The 20,896-nt window shown below is 34.7% G+C and overlaps 4 protein-coding genes across 7 annotated transcripts; 2 read left to right on the top strand and 2 right to left on the bottom strand.

Annotated features, from left to right (window-relative positions):
• Positions 1-1,105: 1,105 nt before the first annotated feature.
• Positions 1,106-3,861, bottom strand: LOC119636437. 2 transcript variants are annotated; one of them, XM_038031780.1, is made up of 4 exons: positions 3,490-3,861; positions 2,013-3,426; positions 1,281-1,947; positions 1,106-1,213 (listed from the first exon to the last, which is right to left on the bottom strand). In XM_038031780.1, exons 1-4 carry the CDS (start codon positions 3,785-3,787, stop codon positions 1,142-1,144), a joined length of 2,451 nt encoding a protein of 816 aa, XP_037887708.1. In that variant the 5' UTR covers positions 3,788-3,861; the 3' UTR covers positions 1,106-1,141. The 2 variants fall into 2 exon arrangements, with proteins under 2 accessions (XP_037887708.1, XP_037887699.1); XM_038031771.1 differs by having other exon boundaries at positions 2,013-3,860.
• Positions 3,862-5,432: 1,571 nt separating this feature from the next.
• On the top strand, positions 5,433-7,456 carry LOC119637946 (dynactin subunit 4). The gene is made up of 6 exons (XM_038034420.1): positions 5,433-5,670; positions 5,748-5,893; positions 5,951-6,084; positions 6,149-6,466; positions 6,524-7,151; positions 7,213-7,456. The coding sequence occupies exons 1-6, from the start codon at positions 5,542-5,544 to the stop codon at positions 7,421-7,423; spliced, it is 1,566 nt and encodes a 521-aa protein (XP_037890348.1). The 5' UTR covers positions 5,433-5,541; the 3' UTR covers positions 7,424-7,456.
• Positions 7,457-7,461: 5 nt separating this feature from the next.
• On the bottom strand, positions 7,462-10,982 carry LOC119637931 (protein IWS1 homolog). 3 transcript variants are annotated; one of them, XM_038034401.1, is made up of 5 exons: positions 10,728-10,982; positions 8,907-10,595; positions 8,665-8,842; positions 8,239-8,602; positions 7,462-8,150 (listed from the first exon to the last, which is right to left on the bottom strand). In XM_038034401.1, the coding sequence occupies exons 1-5, from the start codon at positions 10,744-10,746 to the stop codon at positions 7,617-7,619; spliced, it is 2,784 nt and encodes a 927-aa protein (XP_037890329.1). In that variant the 5' UTR covers positions 10,747-10,982; the 3' UTR covers positions 7,462-7,616. The 3 variants fall into 3 exon arrangements, with proteins under 3 accessions (XP_037890329.1, XP_037890335.1, XP_037890318.1); XM_038034407.1 differs by having other exon boundaries at positions 8,907-10,592; XM_038034390.1 differs by having other exon boundaries at positions 8,907-10,598; positions 10,728-10,981.
• A 1,623-nt stretch (positions 10,983-12,605) lies between these two features.
• LOC119643006 (exonuclease mut-7 homolog) lies at positions 12,606-20,396 on the top strand. Its single transcript, XM_038042368.1, has 10 exons — positions 12,606-13,054; positions 13,116-13,273; positions 15,656-15,880; positions 15,974-16,111; positions 16,182-16,393; positions 16,525-16,730; positions 16,788-18,029; positions 18,103-18,545; positions 19,843-19,958; positions 20,035-20,396. Exons 3-10 carry the CDS (start codon positions 15,664-15,666, stop codon positions 20,158-20,160), a joined length of 2,700 nt encoding a protein of 899 aa, XP_037898296.1. The 5' UTR covers positions 12,606-13,054; positions 13,116-13,273; positions 15,656-15,663; the 3' UTR covers positions 20,161-20,396.
• The last annotated feature ends 500 nt before the right edge of the window (positions 20,397-20,896 follow it).

Genomic DNA, 20,896 nt, shown 5'->3' with positions numbered 1-20,896 from the left:
GAATCGACTCGGAAAGTAATTCTGAATCAATCGGTATGATAAAAAGTTGGGGCTATCTCAAGTTCTACGTCAAGTCATACAAAAATTTAATATACCCTGTACCCTGGTATATAAAAAAATTGAGTCATCGTGTAATCCAAATACTTACAATGCACACCCAATGTTTATTAAACGGATATTATATATAATTCTAATACGCAAAGCAAAGCATGCATTTCACTTGTAAATCAATTTATATATCAAGAGCAAAATACAAACCATGGAATTATATATATATAAGTAGGAAATCCCATTTAAAAATAATTGCAAATGTTGATCCAAAATTTGACGCAAATATTTGCTAGAGCCGTTCCGTTCCATTCAATGCAAAATTGGTGAATTCTTTTTCTTCTTGATATTTATAAGACAATCGATGCCTTGATTTCGAACGCCTCCTCACAACGACAACAAAGAACAAATAAAAATACTATAATGAACAACGGCCCATCATTACGTACCTTACCGTACCGTCGCATAGGCATTCACGTATCCACTTTTCAAAATGAGGCATTTTATGGCAAATGGTCGAAACTGTGGTCTGTAGCCTTCGTTCTTACGAGTTCAAAACGAGTCAATGTACGAAATGGCATTAAAATTGCGACCTGTAGGTTGAATACAAGAAAACAAGCCATATAGACGGACAGACAACTATAAATCGATTCAGAAACCAAGTTAGAAAGCGATTCGGAATTGATCAATGTAATAAACGATAATTCTGGGGATTGCATAAATCCGCGCAAACAGGTAATGTAGTGTAGTGTAGTGTAGTGTGCAAAAATTTTGAACGAGTTTTACATATAATCTTCGCTTTGCAAACGTTGCATTAATTTAACACTATCTGGGAATGAAAATAAGATGCAGTGTACTTCGCGATCGTATATTAAATAATAAAATGCCGATGACCACATTCGTCCAAAGTCGAATATAATTTTCTTAGTTTATGATTATAAAATTTTCTTTTTGAATTCTAAACTTTGCTTTTATTCGTTTTATTAAAGAACTAGAAATGTATTAAAAAGTTTTGTAATTTTGCAAATTAAGAATAAATATATGAAAGAAAAAAAAAATAATAATAATTTTTTATATTTATATATATGTATATTTAAGGACGCTTGTTCTCTTTATTACGAGACAAAGCACCAGACACAGATGCTCTCGAACCAGCACGATTAGTCTAAAAAAATGTAGGGGAAAATTAGTATGCATTTTACACTTTTGAAAAAGTCATGATCGGAAATTACCGTTTTAGAAATTGTTCCGGTAGATGTTGTTTTATTAATCGGCTTGACTATAGGTAAACGTGGAGCCCCCATCGAAGGTCGAGAAGATGAGGATGAAGCGCCGCTTACTTTAGGTTTATGAGGAGATTTTGCTTTAAACTCAGATATAGTACGTCTTCTTAAGGCAGTCATATCAGAATTTATTGATAAAGTTGAACTTTTAGAATTAGGTATAATTGATAGACGGGTATTTCGGACTTTAGTGGCACTGGCATTACGTTTTATTGGTGATACCAAGACAGTCGGTGTTGACGAAGCCTTCGGATGTCCGATACTGCTCACGGAAGCTCCCATTGGTTTTGGTGTTAGATGCACGCTGCCGTTTGCACGCAACGAGGACTGACTCATTTGCGATTTTATTGATTGATCGGGCGTTATTATTATATTAGGTTTTGTCAACGGTGCTATTTTTTTTACCGGTAAAGTGGCCTTGAGAGGTGCTGAAGATTTCATTATGGATTCTGCGTTTGATTTCGATCTTTTTCGTAATACTGGTTTAAATTTGGGCATTGAATGCTTCGATATTAGAATTGGTTTGACAATAGGTTGTTGTTGCTGTTGTATGCTTTCCGGATGAGTTTCGAGGGGTTGAGTTCTGCGTACATAATTATTAGATTTGCCATCAGATCTGTAAAGAAAAACAAGTTCATTTATTTAAAATAGGTAACGTTATGCGTATAAAGTATAATGTACCTAGGTATAGGTCTTAAAAAAGCTGTATCAGTTGTACGAGAAGTATTACTCGAAAACGAGTTACGTCTCATTATCCGGGCAGGCGTTTTAACACCCTTAAGCTCTTCATCTTTTATAGGAGGTGTTGTATTAACAGGTGCTAGCTCTCCCGATTGCTTAGAATCTGGTGTACGCGATTTTAAAGGTAATTTTACAATTTTTACCTGATCACTTAAAGATAATGATTGAGCTCTTCTGCGAGGACCATTGCTATTTACAACACAATCGGGTGAAAGATCGCGAAAGGAGGCGCCCTCTGACGAAGCTGAATCAACTTTTTGGGCACGAGGTGTATTCATGACCAATATAAAAGTGGGATTGTGATTATTTTGTAAGTTTGCTTCGTTGTTGCTTTGTTCCAAAAGTTTGCTAATTTGTTCTACGACGTCGTTAACGTTTATATCATTTTGTTTAGATAACTGAGTTGATGTAGATGCAGCTTTAGGCAAAGGTGGTGGAGAGAGTGGCGCAATTTCTGGCAATTTTAAGGCAGCTCGCCCCTCTTTTGTTTCTTCGTTATATGTAGCTGAACAACTAACCATAGAGTCATGCATTTCGTTAATTAATGGTTGCTCATCTTTCTCACTGTTTTTTTGTAGTTCTATGTCAAAGGTTCCTTGTCGTTGCATGGGTGAGATTATAGGTTCAACAATTCCTGTAGAGTCTTTGTGCTCTTCTGTTTCATGAGAATGCGATAATGCTGAACTTAAAGTTTCTAGAATATCGGCAGCTTTTCGTTTTTTGTCCTCGTCTGTTACGCCTTCGTTTATTATTAAGGATTTCAGATCAAAAATTAGAGAGTTTATATTTTGTTGACAAGCCACGTTTTCTCCGCGTTTAATTTTCAGTTTTTCTTTAATCGCCTCCAAGTCGGGCAAACCATTGAATCCTTTAGCATTGACCATATCTGTGTCGATAAGATCATCAATCTTATCCACATTTTCTTTCTCTAAAGATGGCAATTCATCCAGTATGGGTATTTTCAGCATTTCCAAATCAGCTTCAAACAATTGTTCAGCGTTCATGCGTTTCCCTGGCTCGTCAGAAATGATATCATCGTCAATTAATTTTAAAGGTGATTCCGCGGAAAGTAATGGTTCGCCAAATTGTGAAGACTTTGATAAATTAAAAGATGTAGGTGTGCCTAACAATTCTTGTTCATCTAGAGATAATTTCTTAGTAACAGGAGAATTGCACATGGCCTTTGATAAAGTTGATTTCAATAATCTTTTTCGGTACTCTGATGTTTTCTTCAATTTAGTGTTTTCTGATGTCTCTGCGCTACTTCCGGTTGCTGAATCACTATCTACACTCGATGAACCGCAGGCAACATTCTCAGGAAACAATATTTCACTTAAGGCCATTGAAGGACTTTCTATTTCCGAATTAATCGGAGGATCAACTTTACTATACATATTATCCAAAAATACTAAATTACCCTCAACTGGTGGATGTTTAATTAACTGCTTAGCTTTAAGACGAGCTTCTCTTTCCAGCATTTCAAAAGGATCATTTCGTTCGTCTGCTTGCCTTAATATATCATCAAATGGATCGTTTCCAAGACGGCCGTCTTCAAATGATAGTGGTGAAGCGAAAACCACATCAAAAGGATTCTTGGTATCTTTGACTTCAGCAACTACGTCCTTCTCAACAATAACAAGTCTTTGAGTCTCTGAATTTCCCTTTTCATCTTCTAAGCTCAAATCTATTAAATTCTCACAGTTTTTATCACACATTTTGTCTGCAATCTTTTCAAAGAAGAATAAAGTTGAAATAAATTTTTTTTTTAATGAAATTCTTGTTCTTTCGTTCTTTTGATAAACCGGCTTTTAATGTAACATTCTTGTAAAGTTGATGATTTTGATTTCTCTTACCTGACATAAATACTGGGAAAAAGGTAAACAAAAATTTAACGGGTCTTGCCATAAGGAATATTCAATTTGAATTTCGGCGATCATATGCGTATATTAGCGAAAGTTTGCAAAATTTCTGCACTCAATAATAACATAAAATTATTATTTCTTCAAAATTTCTTCAAAATTGGTAACTAAAGCGTTTTGGACCACGCTTAAAGCCGTATATTTTCAACTTGGCGGTAAAATGAGACGTTATCAGTTTAAGACAATCTTCATATCAATTCACTTCTTAACGCACTTATGCGTCAGATTGTTCTATTTAAAGCGAAATACGTACACAATGATTATGTATGGTGTTAAGAAGATTGCATTTGTAAAACAGGTACGAGGAGAACTCTCTCTATAAGCTGTCAAATTAGGTCACTGATTACGTATCTCTTAGTTAACTAACTCTCATTTGGAGGGCGTACATTGAAAGCCATTTAGTCGTCATTTATGTATGGATTTCGTCATTCAAAATTTAAGGTGAAAATAAGGCGTAACTTTAACGTTTGTTTATTTACAATGATACAATCAGTAAACTACTTGATTAAGGCTCATGCAAAGCTCTTCGTGTTAATAACAAGTCTTTCTTATTTCAATCCGGCAAATCATCATCTGCTGATTTATTGAATACTTAAAAAGAAGTGGAAGAAAACAATCAATAATAAACTCATGCAAATGGAAATAATAATAAAATTATGTAAAATTATTTTGAAAAGATGAAACGAAGTAATGCAACTTCATACAATTCCTATAATTTCGTATTATCATTTCTTAGGAAAACTTTGAATTTTAATATTTTTTTTTTATTCCCATTTTATATAGTACTTATACATATTTATACATTAACCTGTAAAGAATGTATAATGTTTTAACATGAATTGCAAAGCAATTCTAGTTTTGTATTATATGAGGAAGGGCTAACTTTACAATTTTCACAAGATATCTTAAAGCTGATTTATTTTTTATATCTCTTATTTTAATACAACTCGATTTCAAAGTGAAGAAGATACGCCGCTTCTTATTCCCTCGCTTATTCGCGTCAATTGAGAGGCCTCTAGCGATATGTCGACACAGTCATAAAAATAATTTGACTTGATCAAGGAAATCGAAATGTTCACGTTGTTCCAAACTTTACGAACAAAATAATTTATATATGTACACGTAAAATTATGTATTTATGTAAATTAACTCATAATCATACCACTCAGGCCATTTAAAATTTTTTAGTTTGGTTCAGTTGTTTTCTTTTATAAATGCAACTCTAAGCAATCAGTATTAACCCATACTGAGTTATTTTGTTTACAGCTAATTTGACAGCATTGAGAGAGCGTTTTTTGCACCACTTAACATATGGCAAAAAGTCGAAACTCGAATATTGAATCTAGCTAACTGTGCAAATGAGACGATAATAAAATAGTGTAAAGATTCGTGAAATCAATGGAAACAAAACGTGTAAGAACTAAAAATTGAAACGAGAGAAATTAATTATTCAAGTAATTCTCTCTATTTAATGTCGTTGTAGAAACGAAATTTTCGAGATTTTGTTTAGACAATCGATTTAGAGAATAACAAAACGAAAAAAAAGTTAAATGGCAAATTTTATGCAAGATTCCGTGGTTAAATATGCCTGTTCGTGCGGTATATTAAATCCTATTAGTAGATTATTCTTTTGTCGCCACTGTCCTAATCTAAGGTGTGGTTTTTGTGTATGTCACGAGGTAAGAGAAATTGTGACTAAGCAAACTATATTAGGACTACGCTTTATGCTAACATATGTATCGTTTGAATGTTTCAGGTAGATTCACATTTTTGCTCAAATTGCCTGGAAAACATACCCTCTTCAGAGGTGAGGCATAAGAAGAATTGTTGCGCTAGTTGTTTTGATTGCCCATGCTGTCAAAATACCCTCTCACCGAGAGCTACTAGTGTTATCGTACCAAAGTATGCAGGAATATTGTTGTGTTTTTCTTTTATTTAATTGTTGTTATCTTTGTAAAGGAAACTGGAGGAAGGCGATAGCGATAGTGCAAAAGGAGAGTCGTCGAAAGTGATTACTAAGAAAATGTACTATTTATCTTGTTTAGCTTGTCGTTGGACTTCACGTGATGTGGGCATACCCGATCAAGTAGTAGGTAGGCCAATTCTTAAGATTTACACGTTATATTCTTCTAAACTGATATTGTGTTTAATTGAAAGCAACTGGGGCGTGGCCTGAAAATGAATGCGCTTATCAGACCAGATTTAATGCTCTGTCTGAATACTATCAAGCTGTCGTACAGCAAGATAAACAAGAAAAACAGGAATATTTGAGACGCAAAGCTCCCAGGTCGCATAAATTTCCAAGTTTAACTGATCGCACCGGCCTGACAGTGTCTATTATACGTCGACAAATGGGCTGGTCCGATAAAAATACACAAAAAGCCAAACCTGTTAATATAGCAGCATCGAAACAATATGATGATGTAGGTGAATTATCTGATGCAATTTTTACGGAAAATATTAACTTGCATAACAGTAGGTGTATACGATTTTTTACTGAATTATTCTTTCAAATTTATAAATTAATTTTAGTTACTAGTATAAAGCAACGTCATAATCAGCCATCAGAGCAGCCATTTGACATTAGTAAATTATATCCGCAACGCCGTTGTATGTGGATTAAACGTTCTTTACGTTGCCGTCAGTGTGAACACAATGTTATTAAACCAGAATACCATCCCACATCGATTAAATATCGCATACAATTGTTTGCCAGTTATCATGTTCCTGATGTCCTTTTAGTTAAATGTGAGCAAATTTTGCAACCGGGACAATTGAATGCAGTTATATTAAAGTTAAGCAATCCTACCATGCATGACATGGTTATTAAAATAGTCGACTTGCCCTCACTGGCGGATAACCAATCAAGCAAAGTGACTGAAGATTTTAAACGGCTTTGCAGTATTAAAGATACTTCACTCTCAGCTAGTAATGCTATGGATTCATTAAAATCTTTAACAGGTTCGTCTAGTTTAACTGGTCCTTCGAGTCTTAGCGGCACCTCTTTAATTCGTCACTCGTTTATCTATGAAGAGCCGCGTGCCGTTAAACAAGTTGTGAACAGTAAATTGTTACCTCTTGATAAAGCCTTTACGTTAAATTTACGTGATGACTCTAAAGAATTTGATGAAGAAACACAAACGCAAACGGAGGAACCTAAGTAAGTGATATAATAGCATGACGATATTCTAGGGCAATAAAAGAAATAATTTGAATTACAGGTTCATTGTTTGGCGTAAGGCGAATAAAGTCCTATTGCGCTTGAATTTTATACCTCACTCGGATTTAAAGGATTTCGATGAGGTCTATTTAGGCTTTAACATGTTATATACATATGTTAACACAGTTACAATTACTCCAGATAAAAAGGAACCGACAACTCACGATCTAAACTGCCGAGTTTATATCAAAGTCGGCCAAATTTCAAAATGATTTCTATACTTAATCAATATCTAATCAACGACGCAATGTTTAATTAGTTAGCTTACTATATTTGTTCAAATAGCGCAAGCAATTTACGCAAAACAAAAGCTTAAAATAAAGACTAATTAAATATCTATTAAGAAATTGTTAAAAATCTTCTTTAAGAGGGGCACAATAACTATTCTGATAAAGTTCACATTTTTTACAAGGCCATTTTACGACCCTCAATCGATATTTCTACAGCTCTGCGTGATGATTTCAAACGTTTAGCGTCGAGGAACTTTTTCATATGCTTCTCATATCGATTCGGTTTACGTTTGTTAGTTGTGGAAACTTCGCCATCTATCTTCGATTTCGGTCTTATCAGATAATCTTTGTTTGATGGCCGAGGGACGCGGGCTCGTGCCACCCAACCTGGATCGCCAGGACGTAAAGGTTTCTCTTCTGTGTTGCCGAAAGCAGAATTGAGTCCTCTTTTCTTTTTCGATGTCGACGGTTCTGGTTCAGGACTCTTGCGACGCGACTTTGGCACTTGGCGCATATCGCGCTCTTGGCGTTCTTCCTTTGTAAGCGCTTTAAAATCGCAGCTCAGGTTAAATATGGGTCGAGCCCATTCTGATATGAGACGACCTGCGCGATCACGATTCTGTTTGGTTTCTTTAGGGTGTTTATATAAATACATAACAGCTTTTCCAATGCCCGATTGTTTAAGATAACTCTTTTCTATAGTAGGAAACTGTGAGAAAGGTTACGTTTAATTTAGCGAAATTTGTTAAATTATAAAATATCGGATTGTTTACTCTTAACTTAAATTGTAAACTTACATCTGATAAAAGTTTTAAGATGCTTTCTCTAATCTGTAGGCAAGGTAGACTCTTATTAGGCAATGGCGCCAACCAATCGGTCAAAACGTTCAATATATTATGTTCGAGAAAAGCCAATTGCAAATCCTTTTTAATTAGTTGGGACATAACTTGTTTGAGCATAGAGATTTTTTTTGTGGCTGGCTTTCCTTCCACGTTCAATTGACGATCCTCATCTGAGGCGTTTTTCATATTCATTATTAGTTGATCGATAAGATCGTCATTATCGTTAATTAAATCAATATCACGTTTACGTCTTCTTATACGTTTCTCTTCTTTTTTACGCAGTAACATGGCATCGAAGTCCGAAATGAAGTTATCAGGTCTAGATTTGAATAAATTTAAATTAAACTTTCATTGTTCTTCTATTCTAATTCGGATTCTTACTCTCTATCATTATCTATAGGTAGATTTTCATCATCTGAGCTATCACCGATGTTCTTACTAGCCGCTTGAGCTCCGCCTTCTTCCACAATTTCATGTTCACTTTTATCAGCCTCATCTTCGTTATCGGTATCAGTTATTTTCGGTCGTTTCTTTTGTGCTGATGACGGTCCATCTTCACCTATATATAAAATAATAATTTAAGCAATACGAATTCTTGCAAATAATTTGCAGACATGTCTCACCCTCAGAGTCGCTTAAAATGTTACGTTTATGACCTTTTTGGCCTTTAGACGTTGGTGATATTGAGCTATGGTGTGATTTAGAACGACTGCGGGAATGCGACCTTGAGCGTCGAGAGCCTGATCGAGCTAAGGATCCCGAACGACTGTCAGCTGATTTAGAATGTGAACGCACTGATCTTGATCTTGATTTGCGAGAACTATTTCGTGAACGAGATCGTGAAGCACTACCACTAGCTCGTGATCGTCGAGAGCCGCTTCTTGAGTGTCTTGAGCCGCTCTTTGAGCGTCTTGAACCGCTCCTTGAACGTCTTGAACCGCTTCTTGAACGCCTCGAACCGCTTCTTGAACGCCTCGAACCGCTCCTTGAGCGTCTTGAACCACTCCGTGAGCGTCTTGAACCGCTTCTTGAACGCCTCGAACCGCTCCTTGAGCGTCTTGAACCACTCCGTGAGCGTTTTGAACCGCTTCTTGAACGCCTCGAACCGCTCCTTGAGCGTCTTGAACCGCTCCGTGAGCGTCTTGAACCACTCCTTGAGCGCCTTGAACCGCTTCTCGAGTGTCTTGAATCGCTTGATCCACTATACGAGCGCCTTGAACCACTTCTTGATCGTTCAGAACCGCTACGTGAATGTCTAGAGCCACTATATGAGCGCCTGGAGCTTCTTGATAGCTTAGAAGCGCTACGCGAGTGTTTTGATCCACTACGTGAACGATTACGACTGCTTCGCGATCTTGAACGGGATGCAGACTTTGAGTAAGAACGAGAGCGATGTCTTGAAGCAGGTCTAGAAAGTGGAGATATTGATCGGGAGCGACTACGGGAGTTGTTCCGTTTAGAGCCACTGCGGGACCGTCTTGAACCGGAACGACTGCGTGCGACACTATCATTCGGCGTCTTTCCGCTGGGAGATGGGATGCCCGAGGGAGACTTACTACAGCTCCGCGATCTCGGGGTGCCACGTGTGTGTTCCTTGCTGCGACTGCGGCTTTTCCGTTTTGGTTCGTCGTCCTTATTAAATCCCAGAGAACACTGACTAGGACTACGACTGCGACGGCGGGCTTTTAATCCTGCATCTTCGTCAAGTGATATATTAACCGAATCAGATTTCTCTTTTGTAGACAAAATGGGGGTATATGGTTCGTCGTTGAGGCTGCGTGAATTGGTTTTTTCCTGTTGATTCGTTAAGACATTTGGTGAAATTGATCTAGCATTTGAACTGTGTGATCGCGATCTAGATCGTGATTTCGATAATTCGCGCTGTCCTCTAGAGCTTTCTGAACTTGATCGAGATGAACTCCGCGATCTTGACCTCGACGGCAGCTTCGTTTCCTTTGACAGTCCCGGTTTCTCAGACGATATGTTAGAGCTGCGGGATGGTGATCTAGAATCCGATCGTGGACTTTCATTGCGCTCTTTTATTCTCCCATCACTATCAAGCGACACTGATCTAGAACGCGATCGGAATCTTTGTTTTTCTTTCTCTGCATGTGGCGATGGCGGTTCGCCTTCGGAAGAACGTGAACCGGATCTAGATCGAGATTTACTGTGACGGAGCTCAGCTGAAACATTTCCTGGTGATACCGATCGACTGCGATGGCGACTTTTTAATGTCTTTTCTTCTAAAGATGGGATTAGCGGCTCTTGGTTTTGAGACTTGTCTTTTCGTAACTCATCTTCATAACCCACTGCTCCTTGAAAAAATAAAAAAAATGAATATTTTATATAGCAGACACTAAAAGTATTATAGCAATTAACCTCACTTAAGGTTAATCGTAATTATGGATATTTACTTTTTTTCACAATTTTTATATTTTTCTTACCATTCTCAACAGCGGGCATTTTTCCGAAATTGTCTTATCAAAGCATATACGTCCGGATAATCCGACTTTCCCTTTTTTTATGCTAAACTTTACAATTATATTCTTTATCAATAGTGTAAAAATTCTACAAACACAAAAACGCGTCTTTTACAAAAATATTTTTCTTCCCTATTTTCTTTTCTCACTTAGTGTTGCCAAGTGTAAATACTTCTTTTTAGCTGCGGAATACAAAAATTTAAATCTTTTCCCCTCTTTAACTACTCATCAAGTATAAAAAAAAAGAGTGATACAAAGGCGAAAGTTGACATTCAGCTATGCGATTATCTACTGAAAAGTAGCACGTATAAAGCAAAAGGTTATCTATCTTCTTGAATATTCAGCAAGTCAACAACAGCTGATTTGTCGTATTATGAAAAAAGGCACAGTGCGGCAGGTAAACATGTGGACATTAGTAAAGTTGACAATTTATTTTCGTAGTTAGCTGACATTAGAATAGCGCAACTTGTCGAAGAAAAATACAACAAAAAGAAAGAAGATGGAACAAGAAGTAAATGAAAAATAAAATATATTATTGACATTTTCAATTTCGTTTTAATTACTGAGTGCATAAGCAAGGAACACGTGAGTATGCGATTAAATCTGTGACCTTTAAATGAATTAGTGATGCATCCGACATTTTGTGGACCAAACTCTTAAGAATATCATTTTGTTTATCGACTTTTTGAAAATCAAAAGTGTAAGCAAGCTATAGCTTTATTGAATATTTTATGTATTACTGCGTAAATAGGAACGTGTGAGTGCGCTTGCAATATTTTTTGCTCTCAGAATTTGTTTCTTTTCTCAAGAGCAGCGAAAATAATGAGAGAGGACTTATAAGAGATTAACAATATAGTCAACCATAGGTGCACTGGGAGATATTTCTTATTTTAATAAATTGTTGACGGCTAATAACATGTGAGCTATAATATTCCGTCCAGGACACCTTCATTTTAGTGAAGGTTATGAAAACACTTTTGAGCTTGAAATAAAAATAAGCAAATCCCAAAAACAAACCCACACATTCGATCCTTAAATAGTTTTGTTTGCATAAACGAATTATTTCGGAATCTAATTTTTAGAATAATCGGTCAATATTTTGATTTTACTACAAGATTACAAAAGAGATAAGAACCAGTTTAATATATTTACCACAGAAAGGAATTGTTTGGTCTCGAATAATCTATCAACTGAACGACATCATATTGTTAGGCTCACCTTTGAGAGCCCTAACTGGCTCAAGTTTTTGTGTAAAAATTATTAGTACCCATTATAAAACTAGGGAGTATGCAAAAGTCGTCAAATTCATTCATGATACATGAGCTAAGCTTTAATGTCGCATATAGCGCTTGAGAATGTCTAAAGAGTCGGGCAAAGTGTCGGACAAGTTTTCTCGCGGGTCCCCTTGCAGCCGAGGAATTTTTTCATGCACATATGGAGTGCAACGCACGAAGTAAAGAACTTAAGAACAAATCACAGCACACCATAGATATAAAAGTTATTAAGATTAAGAAAAAAAGAATTTGACAATTGAAATAAATATTGATATAATCACTTTAATAAGCGTTGCTTTATTGAATTTTTGATTTTTTCACCAGATTTCTTTTCTAGATTTTATATTTGCTTTGTTTGTTTATTTACTTTTTTTCTCCCATTTGGCCTTTTTTTCTGTGCACACCGCATACTGCGTCGGCCATTGTATATATTTTTATTTATTTTTCTTTTTACAAAATTTTGCACTCACTTTAAGAGGATATTATTCCTTTTTTTTTTTTTTTAATTGTGTGTTTAGATAGAATAGTGAAAAGGGTGATGGGAAATAAATGTCTTCAGCGAATAAAAATGATTGGCAGTGTGAAAAATATATCCCAAACTTGACAGTTAGATTTTATATATTTAAGTTGTATGCGTTGAAAAAGCAAAGACTACTAGGTAAGCCGCTAGATTTTGAGAGCGAAGTATGTCCAAGACGGTGACGATGGGAAGGCCGAACGAGCATAATATCCTAATCATGGTGTGAATGAGAAGATGATCGCCACTTGTACATAAGGGGACGCAATTGTATTGATTTTGTATGAATTGTCGCCACACCTGGTGTGATTATATATTTATCTATCCATAAATTTACGACTAAGATTGAAAATAGCGAACCACGGTCTAACGTATATGCGAAGCTAGAGAATATAAACGACGACCAAGTGTTCCAAGTATGAGGCGCTCAATCGCTGCTACGAATTTCTTACTGTTTGTCAAACGCTTCTATGTCGGATGAAATTAAAGGTCGATTACTGGTATGCACTGATTTGAAAGATGCAATTTTGTCAGCAATAAGGCTAACGATCTAATTTCTAGTATATATGGATGAATTCCACTTATGGAGGACGATTGCAAAATTTCAAGGCACTAGATTGCGAAAATGGATTTGTTAAGGTCGTTCGAAAAGCATCCCTCAATTTCAATGTTGGAGGACCACTGACGACGACGGCAGATTTGGATCCGCTTGTGATTATGTAAGAGAAATGATTCCATTTGGTACTAACTATATGTAAGTAGCAGGATTGTGCTTCTTATGCCGTAATTGCAGATTTTTCTGCAGTTAGAAGTTCAATTACAGGTTGAGAAATGTAAAATTAATAAGGACTTTTGAATAAAACGTGTTTGCCGAATTTCAGAATATTGAAATTATTCCGCTACTGAACAAAAATTTGGAAAAATGAATGAGAAAAGTTGATTGGTAGAAAATTATGGAGAGAAGATAGAGCGGTTAAACGAAACTTTTTAGGCAAAGGCATAACATTTTCCATTTGTTCCAAACTTAGGGTATGAGTGGAGTTCATGGCGCCTAGTACTAAACGAAGGTAGAGCGGAGTCTCAAGAGGTCTTTATTTTCTGTCTTTTTGCAGTGAAAACGCTCGCATATTAAATTACAGAACCTTATTGACAAACACAATAAGAGAACACTAAAAACACTTAGAATACTAAAAAAAAAATGTCATAACAAATTCCTATTGTCATCCGCTTTGAAGTTAAAATTGAATATTGAAGAATAATACATATTAATATAAAGTGAAACTAGTTTCAATATCGTATTTACATTGCAAAGTATTGTTCAGTAGTATTCTGACTCTAAAATGTTCTAAAATTTTTTGAAATACACGTCTTTACAACTGTTATTAGAAAATGCATAAAGACTCCCTAGAAGCCTTATGATCTAAAAAATGCTTGATAATACAATAAAATGTCTGAAGAATAAAGTTTACGCAAAGTATATCATTTTGAAAATATTGTTAATCACAACTGTTTGCTTGTTTAGATATTTGGTCTTTCAAACTCATAACGTATGCATTGAGTTCATTACTGTATTGTAAAATATATGCTAATAAGAATGTGCTGCTGTTGAACCAAATCAAGTAAAGTGTTCAACACAATGCTTGTGTCAAAATAAATTTAATTGTGTGTGTTTGAATATAGCTGAGTTTGTAGCTTGCCTTGCATTACGCATTATGCAAACTTTTGCTGCTGCATCGTTCTCGGTATTCTTGAAAATGGGACTTCAGACCAATCTACGACGAGCAGCACCGATATTGCCTTTTCGATTGTTCTTCTTCCCGGGGATAATCTACTATTGAAAGTTTTCTTGCCTTGTGCTAGTAGAATCCCAAGGTAAAGTCCGGTTAGGTTGTACTGTAGAGAAAATACTGTGTCTTCAAAACTCCGAATAGCACATAATGTCACCGCCTCGTGTGTACACAAAAGGTAACCATACGATTTTGCTTTAGCAATACATACAAGCTGTATGTATGTATGATTTCTTCAGCATAGTGTGTCGCGCTTAAAGCGGAAAAGACAATGCTTGCGCTGCGAACTATCAAAATAAAATTGGTTTAAATTTCAGTGAACATGTAGGTTGAGTGGTGATGCACGTAAACATAAAAATTTATTAAAATTTTTGAACATTTTTCTTAGTTTTGACAGATAAAACAGCGATGTATTTAGAAAAAAAAAAAGCGCTAAATCATATGGTTCATGTTTGAAGGACAGTTTGATTTTTAAGCAATCGTTTATATATTTATGAAAAAGAAAAAATGCAAGAAAAGTGTATTACAGTATACTTTAATTTAATTTTCTCTCCTATTTCTTTAATAAATATGCAAATAATTATTTCGAGGCCTAAAATGTTTTCTTCTCATATATACATCACTTTCTTGTCTGTCAGTGGTGAAGCAAACGAAAAGTATAAGTTCGCCAAAAATCGCTTCGTTACAATATGCAAACCAAGCAGCTTCGGGTATTCGTGTGTGAAAAGTTTAAGTTTCGTTTCGAATGCGGAAGTGAAAGCTAACATTCAGTTACCGCCTAGTTATTATGTTCAGCGTTTGATGTAGATCCCATTAAATTTGTTCAAATTCTAGATAGTTGTTCCTTTTTTTTATTACTTAGAGGTATCTAAATTTTCGCTTTTTATTGTTTGTATTATATTACTCAAGAAGGAAAATAAAAAAAATTCTTTGGTCGCTTTATATAATTGTTCTCTTCTTCCTGTTTTCCATGGAAAGCCAACTTTTGTAACTGAATTAGTGCAGGCTTTGCGTTTTTTTTTTGGGAAGATTTAATATCGTTTAGCTTGATTACGATATGTGCATCAATATGGAGATTCCTATACATATATTGCAATATGTAACGTAATAATTCCTATTTGTGGTAATCACATTGTCAAATCGTGTGTCAAATTTTGCCTTTTGGCAATATTGCTGTGATATATTCCTCCAGAAAAAGGAATAAAATTTTTCTGTCGGATATTTTAATTAAAAATAACTTTATTAGCGTTATCGTTATAAACAAAGATACGCATATAACCGAGTAAAAATTAAATATATATATATATATTTTAGAATTGAACATGAAAGGGTGGTTGCCAGCCGGATGGGATGATGAAAATCTGACTGACGATGATGATTATTATGTGGATTCTCTTGTCCGTACGGCGAAGAATTTAAAAATTACAGTAGTTCCTGATATCACTACTGGAGCTGGACTTGACGGTCAGAATTTCGATGGTGAGCTAAATGAAGAAGTACGTGTTTGGTTTGAACAATTTAAAGAAAGATATAACACATGTAAGTGTATGTAAATATGTATACAGCATATTTGATCGACACTTTAGAGAGAAAATGTTTTTCATATATATATTTTTTATTTTATTTAAATAGACAAACAAACCCCAACTACAAAACAGCAAATGAAAGCGTTGCTAATGAAAGATCCTCAGCCATTGATACTGGCATTAAAATTGTTCGCATCTTGTCCGGGTTGCACTTATTTGAAGAACAAAAATCTGGCTCTTTTCAGTGAGTGAAATGTTGAACTTGCTTTTTTTACAGAAATGTTGCTTAAACAAGTGGTTCTTCCATAATACAGTTCTTGAATCCGTTTGTGAATTGTATAATCAATATCCAGTCATCGCTTCAAATTGTGATCACAATACACGTATGGTCGCCTTTAATTTTATTAAGACATGCGGCATATTACCACTGTACAAAGCTGTGATAAAAACATATGAACTTCATAAAATAACTGAACTCTTAAAACCAAAACTAAGAGAATTACTGACAACTGGGCATTTTAAAGATGTATGTATGAGAATATGTATTCTATTTTGTAAACTTATATGCAAAATGTTACACCTTAGTTGATTTTTATGAAATTTTGCTCTAAAATGTAAATAACTTATTACTTAGTTTACAACTGACTTGGTTTTTAGGCTGCTTATTGGTCGACCCTATTAAATGTTACTCATATATTCGGTCTGTTCGATTTGGTATTTCCGCTGATACTGCAGGATCGAATTTCGTTGGCCGAGGAGTTTCTAATGAATGCCAAATATCAACAATTGCCGACAGTGCAATTTTTGGACTCACTATTGGACAAGAAAAAGACTGTTTATGAGCATTGCGAGGAAATATTAAAGTAAGTCGATCCTACATAATATTGATATTAACTATTCTTTATATTAACTTCTTACAGGAAATATAATTACATAGATATAAAACAAAATATACTGCTTTACCGTCCCATGTCAAAATTAGTAACTAGATTGTCGAAAAAGTTTAATATCGACATTGAACATACACCAAATCTAAGGTATTCGAAATCTAGTTCATATCTTCACTACCTATATCGCAAATATCAGGAGGGCGGAATGAGCTTTGATTCATGGCGTGAGTTAGCCCGCGATGAAGCTAATAAAAGTAAATCCCTTCAATTGGATCTTATAACAAAAATAACGCAATATGATAAAAATGAGGCTATGTTTTGGGTGCAATTATATAACGTACCCATTGAAGATTGCCCTTTACCGATACAATTGAAAATGCGAAACTTTCCTATGGATACGGGCGATGAGAAACAAAATTTAATTGACGATTGGGCAGATTATTCCGCACTTAAAGAAAATGAGAAAATTGAAGGTGCTTCTTGTCTTGCAGTGGACAAAGAAGAATATTTAGGTTTGCAGCTATCGCTTGACTGTGTAATACTTATCGATAGTAAACCAAAGTTCCTGGAAATGTTAAAATATTTGGAACAATATGTTTTAATTGCGTTCGACTCCGAATGGAAGCCATCTGTTTGTAATGATAATATTGTATCTCTTTTGCAATTATCAACGGCGGAAAAAGTTTTTCTCGTAGACTGTCTTTCAGCTCAATTAGATGACCGTCTTTGGAAATTGTTGGGCTCTAAGATTTTCAATAATTTGGAAATTTTGAAAATTGGTTTTTCTTTAGACCAAGATATACGCATGCTACACAAAACCCTGCCGTTGCAATTGAATTTACAAGCCACATCGTGTTATCTGGATATGCGGGATTTATGGCATCGCCTTAAATACATGCCAATCATTAAGTTTCCCTATGATCAACAAACGTTGGGTGGCGAAAGTTTGAGTGTGTTGACCGAACTCTGTTTGGGTAAAAAACTCGATAAATCGAATCAATGTTCAAATTGGGCTAATCGCCCATTAAGACGTGATCAACTTATATATGCTGCATTAGATGCTCATTGTTTGATACTAATTTATCAGGTTATCTCTGAATTATTATTACGTTTGCATATTGATATTGATACCATAGTAGAGGAAATTACCACATCGAAGAGCGGTTACTTGTTTCGCATAAAGTCGACAGCACACTCAAATGAGATTTGCAAACAACAATATCGAAAAAATGCAAACGAACTGGATAAAGTATTAGATTTTAAATATTTAAGGTAAATTAAAAATTGTAAGCAACAAAAAAAAAAAAAAGAAAAAACGATGATGATATTATTATTATATTTTTAGAAACTCAAACGTGAAATTTATTTGTGACTCAATGCTAGTTGGACTGACAAAAGAATTGCGTAAAATGGGTTTGGATTGTTATCAAATATTCAGTTATAGTGATCTAGATAAATGCATTGAATTGGCCAAACGAGAAAAACGTTTCGTATTAACTCGTGATTCTCGTTTTCTGTTATTTTGTCGTGAAGTTCCGGAGAATCAATGCTTGCAAATACCATCAGACACAACGGAAAACCAGACCATTCATCTGTTGCAACACTTGAACATACAAATTGATGAGAAAGATGTGCACAGCCGTTGCGTGAAATGTAATTGTAAAGATTTCTTATTGGCGACACGTTCTCAAATCCATACTATGCGTGATGGCTACATGGACAATTTAAAAGGCATAAACGAATCAACGAAAATAAACCATGAGTTCCTCAAGAGATCTTGGAATTTATGTAAGCAAAGCATGTGTTTATGATATTATGTTTTATGCTTTATCATGACGTTGATATACTCCTTTCATCACCCATAACTCATCTTTTGCCATATCATACTTATACATAGCGGCAAAAACTGTCTAGTCCATTTAGTTTTGCCATTTAGCATTTTTGCCATTTGAACTGAATTCGCAAATTCGCGGATTTTGGCAAAATTTTCAAACTGGATGTACTGGAAATCCAGTGCACGTAATAACCCGATTCCACCATTTTAAAGGTGTACGTAAACGATATTTGTAAATTGAAGCGGCCGGCAAGTATTTGTCGTCAGATGAAACTCAAAAATTTGCTAACCAGGTCCATTGGCCCGCACACAGTTGCCAGATAGCTGACTATTACATATCCTGCGACAACATACGTGTAACTAATATACCGAAGGCATACATACATCTTCGGTCTACTTTGCTTTCGAATATCGCGCACTTATTTATGGGAAATAAGTTAATTCCTTCTCTCCTCCGTAAGTGTTAACACAGTCTGCAATTTAATTTGCTCTCGTTTCGTCGCTCTCACTGAGAATCGTGTGATTTTTTAACACAGAAAAGTACACAGTAATAACAACACCACATAAACCGATACAGTTTTTTTTTTATTTTTTTTTTAGTCCTTACAATTGCACTCAAGGCATTCTGTTCTGGTCGATTTTTATGTCAACGGCTACGAAGGATGAAAAGATTGACAAAAGTGAAAAGTTCGTGCTTCGAAACTAATACTTGAAATTTAGAGTATTTGCTTCGGTGTTTCGTAGGCTGGGTCTGTTCATTATGTATCGGCTGATTTTGAGAGAAATTAATTTCTCGCATTATCACAAAAAACTTTTTAAACTCAAAAATAAGCTGGGGGATGGTGAACTGCTTTTGAATCGATTGAAAGTCTAACAATAAGAAACAATGAAGTCCTCATTTCAATTAGGTTGTGCCAAATAAATGTAGTGGCGGCGCCAGCATTGTGGACTAATAAATTATTTTTGTTTTTTTCTTAATAATTCCTTATAGGGATAACAATCCTGCAGAAGATTAGACCATTTTTAAAATATTTTCATCAGTTAATGATGAACTGTAGCTATTATTGACAATGGTATTAATTATAAATAACACAACATTTCATTAATATTGTTTTTTTTTTTTTTTTTAAAGTTAAAAATAAAATACTATGTGATAGACTATGCATTAGTTCGATGCTCGTTCGATGTTCGCTTAAAGTCTTCATGCGATTTTTTACTAATCTTTTCCGTTTTCTTCTTTTATGTTTTCAGCTTATATAGATGAGCAAATTCTTAGCACGAAAAAAACTTGTCGTGGCAAACCGATAAAAGTCGATGAAATTAATCAACATCTATTAAAGACCAAGGAATTCTTTTATATATGTAACGTAAGTGAAAATTTAATTAAAAGTGTTTATTTTTTTATAACTTTTTGATTCTCTACTAATTTTTATTGTTACATAGAATTGCGGTATTTGCTTATATGACGGTGCTTACTTGATACATCCAAAGGTTGCATCATATCTCAGGCAATACGCGTGTGAGAGTGGTAATGGCGGTGTCTGTAATGGTTCCCATATTTTTAAATGATTCGTCTATTTGCACAAACTATATCAGTATCTAATTGGGTCGGATAATCTATGATTCTCGGGATTTCTCGAACGACAATTTCATTTTATCTACATTTGTTTATGTGATTTTTGATTTTATTGTGTATATAATGTGCATAATGTCATGTGTTTCAGTACCTTAAAATAAAAGCATTTTACTGTTATTCCTTTCACAAATAATAAAAAGAAGGATAAAAGTAAATAAGTAAATTAATAAATAAATAAATTAAATTAAATACATGAAATAATAAAAATAACAAAAAATAAAAAAAATAAATAAAAAAAAAATAAATAAAAAAAAACATAAAAAACAAAAAGAAGAAATTAGTACAAAAGCACATTCTCATAAACAAAAAGAAAACAAAAAACAAAAAACAAAAAAAAAAAATTAAGACTTATCTCTAGAATAAACAATTTTGTAGATTTTCTTACTGAAATGCATGTAAAATTCATTTAATTTGAACCAATATTTCCTTATTTGTTAATAAAATTGTGTTCTACTCCATCCACAGAAATTAGTGAAAATAATTTAAAAACAAACAAATATGTTATATGCATCCCAAAAATATATAATTGATATAGATTCTTTTCAGGGGGCATATAAAACCATTGAGGTAATTCCTAGAAGTACGTGTGGAACGTCGTCTTTACCTGAAACATCTTCCAAAAACCGCCTAAAAAAAAGTTTTATTAGACTTTTTGTTTTTCATTTTCAT

Source organism: Glossina fuscipes, unplaced genomic scaffold, assembly GCF_014805625.2.
Source record: "Glossina fuscipes isolate IAEA_lab_2018 unplaced genomic scaffold, Yale_Gfus_2 0, whole genome shotgun sequence".
NCBI lineage: Eukaryota > Metazoa > Arthropoda > Insecta > Diptera > Glossinidae > Glossina > Glossina fuscipes.
The sequence above is the reverse complement of the archived record's forward strand: the minus strand, read 5'-3'. Positions and strand labels throughout refer to the sequence as shown.